This window comes from Pyxicephalus adspersus, chromosome 9, assembly GCF_032062135.1.
Source record: "Pyxicephalus adspersus chromosome 9, UCB_Pads_2.0, whole genome shotgun sequence".
Classification (NCBI taxonomy): Eukaryota; Metazoa; Chordata; class Amphibia; order Anura; family Pyxicephalidae; genus Pyxicephalus; species Pyxicephalus adspersus.
In genome coordinates, this window is record NC_092866.1 from 20,801,695 (window position 1) to 20,811,467 (window position 9,773).

Consider the following 9,773-nt stretch of genomic DNA (forward strand, 5'->3'; position numbering starts at 1 on the left):
AGCAAGTTTGAAAAGATTGGTTTTTAGCTGTTTTGTCTTTGTACTTCTATAGATTTACTTCTGCTTTGGCCTTATGGCAAACCATTTAGATAGAATAAACACCTTTGACAATCCATGTAACTAATCTTTTGTTGTATCATACAGGACTGAAAGTGATAGCAAAGCTCCATTGATTCTATATTACAGCCTGGAAACAGATGGAACCATCGCCAACTCTATGCCTTTTAGGATCGTCAGTACCTGTAATTTGGACTTATATAGGTTCCCCTTTGACATTCAAACCTGCAGTATGACCTTTAGATCATATCTTTACACAGGTATACAGAGGACATTTAAAGAACAGTATTATGTTGCAGGCTAATCTGTGGTCATTTTTTTCAGGGGATATATACTATATACACGTATGATATATGTTAGTCTTCATTTTTTCATCATGTGTTCTCTAGGATAGTGGTCGCCAACCTTTTGGGACCTACGGACCACTAAACATACGGGCTCCAGACCGCGTGTGAGCGGGGAGCCGGGTGTCACTCAAAGGGGAGAAACTTTTCCCCATAGTGGTATCATGATGCCAGAACCCACCCACTCTCCTATCGCAGGTCTGAGCCTGCAATGGGAGAGTCAGATGGTTGTGTCCAGAGACACAACACGCCCACCGTCCTGAGCCCGCGATCCATACAAGAGAGGAACCTTGACCCCGCTTGGGGGGGGGGGCGCACTGGCCAGAGCTGCGAACCACCAAAATATTCTCGCGGACTAGACTACTGGTTGGCAACCGCTGATCTAGGATATATTCTGCAGCGTACAAGTCTTCTGCAATCTGTATTAATACTGGGTAGGAGTATATTTTACTAACACAACACCTTTTGAGCAAGGAAAATTATTGAATAACCAAGTGCTGCACTTCATAGCTATTGGTACAACTAGAGAAAACTAAATAAGAATTTTGTTTTCTTTTATATGCAACTACATATTGCTCTTGCTGTAATATTCTCCTTTGATATAGAGTTGTCCAGCATAGTATTTCATTTTTGCAGTAAGATGTCCCTAGTTATTCAGCTCAGAAGACAAACTATACCTGCAGGAAGTCATACTTCTGCCCCTGCAGAAGGGTCACCATTTATTCATAGTGTATTGATGCTAAGAGTGGCACTGACCACCACTGCTGGAAGAAAACTCAACAAGTATTGTTGAATCCAGAGTTAGGCAATAAATTGGCCTCCTGAAAAATATAGGGACTGCCTTCGCTGACCTCCTTCTGGAAATGCAGGCTTTTATGAGAACCCTATGGGTCAGTACTAAATAACTGACCAAGAACAAGTAAGGACACTCCTGACTCCTTATCTGCATACCTATTGCAGGTCAGGTACTAAAATCAGGCAGTCTGCCCAATTACCAGGCAAATTGAGTTTCAAGAATCAGGGGCAGGATATGTTTCTTTTTTAAAGAAAAAGTCTCCCTAAACATTAAAACAGCCTTATTTCCAGTCTGTCTGGAGGTGTGATTTCAGCACCAGTTTATTGGGGAAGGGTGTTGTGGGGGTGTTAGGCTGAATGGTTATCACAACTACTTATAGCTAATAAAAAGCTGTGTATCCAGTACCACAGAATATATTACCAATACTTTCTGAGACTTTAATAATCCCATTTAAAGTTATTTCTATTTTTAGATATGAAATTGTAGTAAAGTTTATTCTTTTATCTAATTTGTATATTTTGTATCTTGTTTGTATATTTAAGATACTTTGTATGATATTTACTTTTTTTCTCTAGTTAAAGAACTTGTTATGCTGGCCATGGCTGATTCAAGCAAAGTCTTGAAAAATTCACGGGAAGTGTTTGTTAGTAAAGGTGACTGGGACCTTTTAGATATCACAGTACGGAATGATACATATGGCTTTCTGGATGATGCCTACAGTGTAGTAGTATATGAGGTAAGTTATAGAATAAAAGCTAATTCATTCAAGATGAGCTTTTCTCTTTCCTATTCTCCATCCATTTGAATCATCAGCTTATCTTTACTTCCTTTTAACTAAGTGAGCACCATACAGCCCAATAATGAAAAACGTCCTGTATTCAGATTTTTCTGGTTTTTAATTATGCATGTGTTACCAGTAGGATAATCTCTGTGCTGTACACTACTGTTCTCTGTGCTGGATTCTTGGATATATTGAAGTAAATACATGCCCAGATTAGGAATTTTAAAGTATTTACATTTTCCTCTAGCAGCAGCAAGCTTTAAAACAAGCAATCCATAATCACCCTTAACTTATGTAGTGGTAAGTAACTTATTTTCAAGAATCCTAAAAAACACAACAAATAACCTAAAATTGGGGTTTAGCTGGTTTCTAGCAGCTTAGAAACAACTGCTGGTTGTTTACATGATGAGGCTGATAGGCTACCAAAGCTTATAGTTCCATAAGAGACAAAGGGGTATGAATGCAAGATTTTGGTGGCTTTGTTGTAAATTTTAGTGCTCAGCCCCATTTTTGGCATCCCCATACACCTCCCAAAAGCCGGATATGTTGCATATGTATCCAAAGCTCAATAACTTAGTACTGTACATTACTGTGCACTTTGCTAAGAACACTTTGCAAGAGTGATTTTAAGTCCAATGTCAAGCCTTAAGACAGGGGTGTCAAACTCAAATACACAGTGGGCCAAAATGAAAAATTTGGACAAAGTCACAGGCCAACATTGATATTTACTGAATAAATATATACAATTTAGGAAATTTGCTAATGAATGTCAACAGAGGAGGGTGTGCTTGTGGGTCCTGAATGATGTGCCTGCAGGGCATCCTGGGATTTGTAGTATTAGGTACTGTCTACTGACGGGCCAGCTCTAGTAAACGTTTGGTATCTTCTTGCGTGCCAAATATATATACAGTTCAGGCCAGATTTGGCCCGTGGGTTTGACATCCCTGCCCATGTATTGAAGACAACAGATTATGCTTGCTTATATAATTTATTTCTTGACAATGTCTATAGCTACAGAGGTAATTAAGGGCTTCTTTCAAAGGGATATCCTTGCTGCTTTGGAAATGTAAATACTTTAGGTTTAGATTCACTACAGTGATATTCATCTCTTTTCAGTCATCTGCAAAGGAAGAAGAATTTGCAGATAAAGAACAGTCTGGTAAATAATTTGTAACTCATCAAACTGCATTTATATTTTCCCATTCCTATAAAAAGTATTAATGCAATATAACTGCAAACTGTTCCAAATGTTTGAGCAACTGATTGCAATGTAGTGCTTGTTCATAGTCTTTCATAATGCAGTAGTAGTATCTTATTTACAGCTAGAAATCTGAATGTTTAAGATTAAGGCTCTAATGTTTTTTTTTTCTTTTGTCTTTTAAGATTACAATAAAAAGAGCCCCTGTCATCTACATAATCAACCTCATCGTCCCAGCTGTCTTTTTGGTTATCTTAGACATCTGCAGTATGTTCATTCAGGCATACGAGGAAAGACTTGTCTTCAAAATCAATGTTGTTTTGGGGTTCTCTGTGCTCCTGCTGATCTTAAACAATATGTTACCCACTTCTGATAGTCTTCCTATGTTAGGTATGTAATGCCGTCAAGGATTCTTGTTATAAAGCAGTGAATGTACTATTTTCGAAAATGCAGATTTCGAAAATCTAAATAAAAATATATAAATCTAAATAAATAAAAATCTAAATAATCTATATAAAAATATATAAATAAATATATTTATATATAGTATATACATTTTGCATTTATTGACAATAATTATTATTTTATTAGGCCAGTCAAGTTTTTTTTATGATAACAACTTGAATTGTTTTACAGGTATATTTTGCTGTGTATGTATGGCAATGATGATTCTTAGTATTATCGGAACTATTTTCTCTGATTACATTTTGGACCAGTCTGCCAACCCTGAACATGTTTCGCCATGGCTGAAAATTCTTGTTTTAAAGTACATGGCACGAGTGCTGTGTTTTAGGAGAACTCTCTATTCAGAAGAGATTACCAAGAATGGAACAATGGACAAAGGTTTGTGTACAATATAATGTATGTATTTGTTTTACTAATATTCCTATAAATTGTTTATTAATGCTCATTGTTCCCCGGTGCAGAGCCAAAGACAAAAGCCACCGGGGAAGTACAAATGAGGAAGGACGTACAAGAAAAGGACAGTCTAGAAGTAAAGCTGTTGAAGAGACTGCTGTTAGAAATACTTAAAATCCATGAAAGGTTAACCCTGTCTAGAAGTGAAGAAAATGCCAAGGCAGAATGGTTCATGGTTGCAAAAGTCATTGACAGGCTGATTCTTATTTTGTATCTCCTTACTGTGATTACTGTATTTATCATTCTCATCTATGCTTGGGCAAAATGAATTACATGAACAGATATCAGGAGGATGGAGTTTTTAAAATTCTTGGACATCCTTAAGGTTACCTAGTTTCTCAATTATATTTAACTTCCAGCCATGAGTTGTAGAAATAAAAACCCAGTGTAGCTATATTACACGAGTTGTGAACCAAAAATCATTCATCTAAATAATGTGGCCATGTGTAGTATACTCTACCTCTCTCACATCTCTCTGGCCACATTTACCAGCAATTCCGTATTTCATTCAGATTTGTTCTGTATCAGAAACATAATCCTCCTCGCTTTTCCCTCAGCTATTATTATACCGCTGATTTCTTTTTAGTTATTTGTATTCTTTACAATTTTAACTACTTCTACTTCTAATTAAACTTTCTTAATTCTACATTTGTTGTTTTCTTCAACTTTTTTGTTCATTTTTAGAATACTGTAAAATGTAAAAAATAAAGCATTTATTTAATTTGTAAATAATTGTCACTTTGCAATTGAAACATAATTTTGTGCAATTTATTATCTACAGGAAAACTTTCTTTAAAAAAAAATTGTTGGTTAGATTAGCTTTTTAATGTAATCCTTTGTGTGTGGATTCCATAGAAAATAACATAATTTTTACAAGAAAATATTGTCATGTGAAAACCTTGTTTGTACCACAAAATAATACATGTATTATTTTATCTTATCAAATTAGAGGGGATCCGTAGGGGATTAATTATTCAGTATGTTTTCCACCTATCCAATAGCGCCAGGTGGCGCAATGTGATTGGGCCCTCCCACTGCCCATTTATTTAGACCCTGTCATTAGCACCCTTACCCGTTTTAGCTTCTCTGTGTTACAGTGTGCTTGGGTGCGTTGCTTGTGTTGGTTACCATTTTGACCTCTGTTGTCTTCCCCCGTGTCTTGTCATCAACTCGGACTTATTACCAGCAGCGACCCAGTCTGATTGTTGATCTTGCATGAAATCTGCGTGCTCTGACTTCGGATTGTCCCTGACTACGCCTTCTGCCTCATCCTTTTGTACCTCGGTTATCTGATTTATCTGCTGCGCTTGACCTCGGCCTGTACCTGGATTACTGAATAAAGTCTGATGAAGTGTTCCCTGGAGATGGTTGTGATTTGTGTGCCCAGGCGCATTACAGTATTACTGTTACTTACCAGACATGTCAATGTTTGCAATTTTGTTCAGCTGATGGTGTTTACCTGGGAATCGCATGCGACATGATATTAGCATATTTGTTTTAATTAGGACAATGGTTTAAGCTCCACACTGTTTTAAATTTGCACAGCAATCATTCATTTTATTTCAGTCCACTTCTTCCACCTGCTTACCAAAACCCATGAAGCAAGATTACTTCTTCTAGGTGCTTGATAGTTATATCTTATTAATGTTTCCACTGGTCTACATCATGATTGGTTATATTTCCAGTAGAACATAGGAAATATGGTTCCAGTTCTTTGGTTTGCTTATTGCCTGACATTTCCTTGCTGATCTATCTAATATTAAAATGTATGAAAATTGTTATGTATTCATGTATGGAATATATTTCTAGTTATAAAGCAGTGAATCTGACTTTCATCGAAACATTCTCTGGTAGACTCCTTCAGGTCCATGTGTTCTCCACCAGTAAATTTTTGTAGTAAAACCAGTAAAATGGTGGATTCTCCACCAGTAAATTTTTCAGTGAATGAAGGATTTGCTGCATTTTAAATAGACCTCATAAGAAATATATATTTTCAACATTGCTGAATATAGAATGCTACAAGTAATTCCTTTAAAAAGAGAATTATAGGACTGTAAATAAAATGTGGAAAAATTGAATACATTTTTTTCTAGACTTTAATTTGTATATTTTTTTTATTTGCATTTGAAAAGCCAAAAGTTTGTGTGTACTAGTTTTAGCATTACTATGTGGCCACAGTTTATAAATCCTTGTTTTATGTAGCATTGTTCTTATTTGTTATCGCCTTTCATCCAAATGAACTATAAAAAAAGACATTTATTCCACATCTTGACTTGGTCTTCACCATGGTTGGGGTCTTAATAAGGGCTTTAGAAGAACATTTGTTTTACCCTAATGAGCAGACTGGTCTAAGAAACATGTAATGAATCCTCTTTCCTTCCACAAGAAGGTAAAAATGAATGGTGAAAATTTAGATTGTTGTGATGATACAATTATACAAGACTAAATAAATATATATTGATCTACCGATATCTATTTATTAAACCATGGTGGAGTATTTAGTACCAGGGAGTAATATTGTGCTGACTCCTTAGCTAACATTGGTAACATTGGAAAAATTGGTAACACATGGATAAGTTTAAACCCAGCTTGTAAAATTAACATTTTTTTGTTGGATTTCATTACAAAAAGTAGGAATCATGAATAATGCTCAAACCTCTTCTAACTGAATCCAATGTGAAAAAACATTTTTAAATAGACCTGGTAGCAATTTTCTGTATGCAGATTGTATGCAGCAGCACGAAATATAAAAAGTATAGTTATAAAAACGTCACAAAACCTTTATTGTTTTTTTTTTTTTTTTATGAAACTGAGTTTTTATTGAAAAAATTTTTTACAAATACAACAAAAGAAACAAAACAAAAAGGACATGGACAAGAAACCTTTATTGTTTACCTCTAATCTGTAAATCACCATTTAAGTTGAACATCAGTTTTGCTAAAAGTCACTCTTAACCTCCAGGGATACGGCAAGCAATACATCAGACAAGTGAGAATTCATGTTGCAGGAAACTTGTTGGCTTAGTTTATTGGCCAGAGGATAAAGGCAATGAGGAAAAACACGTCTTTCCACTATTTTAATATCTTTTGCATTCTTCTATGGGTTGGTAATACATCCCTCCCACAACCAGTTCTTAGAAAACTAGAAAGTCATTTACTATGGGGGAACTGTCGAGCTGTACTGAGATTCTCCACTAAAATGTCCCCGCATGTGCTGATCCTGCTTCTCTCTTTGATATCCTTAGGTAAGTAGTGTTTATTACCATTGACAGAGCAAATACTTTGTAGCTTTGTGTATAGTTACACTCAGCAGTATGAATCTACTTTTGGATGTTTTTACACTACTGATGATTATGCCAGGTTACCTGTGACTCTATTAGATTGCTTTGAATTAGTTTTGTAGGGAAAAAGACACAATTAACAAAATTGGATTTTTTTTGGAAATTAACCTATAACTTTGATGTGGGAAAATACAATGTTTTTAATAACTCGTATTCTGAATGCTTAGAAAAAGTCCTGTCCATCCTTAGAGTGTACACTTACACCTTTGGGTGGATGAACAAAACCTTTAAGACAACACTTGTCAGTTCATGTCAACATAATATAAACACAAATACATGTCATGGACTTAATATAGCAGTGTGCGTGCATATGTTTGCATGTGTGTACATATTGACTTTTGCCATTCTTTAGTATTTAAAGTCCTGGTGACTGTTGTCTCTAATACAAAAAGTAATGTCAAATCCAAACTTTTTTGTTGTTGTTTTTACTGATAAGATTTAATTTCATCCATCAAATATTTTTAAACTAGGGAGGATTTGCCTTGCACGAGCAAAGAAAAGTTTGTTTTAAGGAGCAAATTCAAAAAAATGTTCTAAGTGAATCTGTTGGGCAGCAGCTCTGTAACTTGCATTTTTTTGTTCCATAATCTATGGTCACCATTGCCACCGAGAAAGAAAGTCTAAAATTCGAGAAATGTCCCAAAACAAGAGGTAAGGGGAAATTTTCAAACGAAGATAGCTATCCAAGAGAAAAATTCATCTGACTTTGAGATACTTACTTTTACTTCCTGTTGAGTTTCTGAAACTGGAAGTATAGACAAATGTTCTCAATCAATGGTACATAGACAGCACAAAAGCCTCGGCAGGGCTTTTAACTCTTTCCCTTTTCTAGCAACATCAAAAAACATTTTAAAGTACAGACTCTTGTGTGACCATCCCGATGATGGATGAAGTATGCATGGAGGCTCTGAGCCGGTTCAATCAGAAAGTAAAATCTGAAAATGTGAAACTTCCATTTATGTTTCAACTTAGCAATTCGATATGTAATTAAGCCAGGTTTTGGATTATAGCATTGGAGCTTGAAACTCTATGACAAAGTTAGCAATGTCAGCTCCCATGTATTTGTCTGCATAGGCATCCTTTACATACAAATGCCTGCAGGGAAACTTCAATTCCTGGTCCCAACCTGTGAATCTGTGTACTTCCAGCAGATTCCAGCAACTGGAGGGGAAACATTGCAAGAAATTATATTTTTTGATGTTAGGAGTGGAAATGACAGTGATCTCTGCCAATCTCATACAACATGTCCCCAGTATGTGAATGGCTTCTGCAGCAGGCTTCCATTTCTCAACAACATACAAGTTTTTAGCTCCTGATCCTCTCCCCTAGTATGTCAGCAATTGGTAACAGCCTTTTGCTGCATTATATATACAGAATAATATGTGTGGCCTCTTGGTGCTTTTACTGACTGTAGAAAGGCCCCTCTATATTATAGGTTGATAACCACTGTTTTTAATCATGGGGCATTTTTTCTTTACAGACATAGGCTGCTGTCAGTCTGATTGCAGTTTCCAGAGTCTGTTGAAATCATTAAATCTAGAAAATGCCTCAAACGTGCGGCCGGTGAAGAAATGGAACACCACATCCGTAGTGTACATTGACCTGACCTTATACACCATTGTAGATTTGGTAAGATCTTCATAAGTGTGTTTTGAATCCATACAATTATTTTATTTTTACATTGTAAAATATTATTGTTTAAAATACTTGATCATTGGGAATTTACTGGGCTGTCAAATACTATTTGTTCAAAAAACATTGCCTTTAATTTACAACTGTCAGTACTCAAGTGCAGTGTTCTGTAGGCATACTTTCCTTCCCAACCTTCCCAACATATTATCTGCAGCTCACAGTGTGGTGGTCAGAGGGGAAATGCCTTACATTGTTTCCAGTAGGATGAATGTCTCCCTTACAGATAGCCAAAATGATCATTGGTGTCAGTTAAACTGACCTCTTTGCTCATTGCCAAAGGAACAGCAGTCTGGAATCTAGGCCGCAGAATAATGAATACAAAGGTGTACATGCACCATTTAGTGTCCTAATAGCATTTCTGAGGCCTGTCAGTACTAAATATATCTCGTACTAAAAATATATATAATCTAGAAAATTATTTTTCTTGTTAGCAGTGAGTCAGAGTTTAAAAATGAGTATTTTACATACAAACCTTTATGTATACCCTCTACTGCAGGGGTTGGGAAACTCCGGCCTTAAGGCCAGATAGGGCCTAGCTGGTAGTTCATTACAGCCTAACGCCCCCTGGCCGATCCGACCTAATGCCGGATGGCAAGCTGCGTTAGGAACTACCTGAGCCGGAGCCACCGGTGATGCCCCCTTGCAGC

The 9,773-nt window shown here is 36.2% G+C and overlaps 2 protein-coding genes across 2 annotated transcripts in view; both read left to right on the forward strand.

The window, feature by feature from the left end:
• Positions 1-3,574, forward strand: part of LOC140338501 (5-hydroxytryptamine receptor 3C-like) — a 4,311-nt gene extending 737 nt beyond the window's left edge. The window contains exons 2-4 of the mRNA XM_072422740.1: positions 145-317; positions 1,773-1,933; positions 3,362-3,574. Coding sequence (XP_072278841.1) covers positions 145-317; positions 1,773-1,933; positions 3,362-3,574 — 547 coding nt within the window. The remainder of the gene's footprint in view (positions 1-144; positions 318-1,772; positions 1,934-3,361) is intronic.
• Positions 3,575-8,847: 5,273 nt separating this feature from the next.
• Positions 8,848-9,773, forward strand: part of LOC140338502 (5-hydroxytryptamine receptor 3A-like) — an 11,606-nt gene continuing 10,680 nt past the window's right edge. Inside the window, exon 1 of the mRNA XM_072422741.1 lies at positions 8,848-9,063. Coding sequence (XP_072278842.1) covers positions 8,893-9,063 — 171 coding nt within the window. The 5' untranslated portion in view covers positions 8,848-8,892. The remainder of the gene's footprint in view (positions 9,064-9,773) is intronic.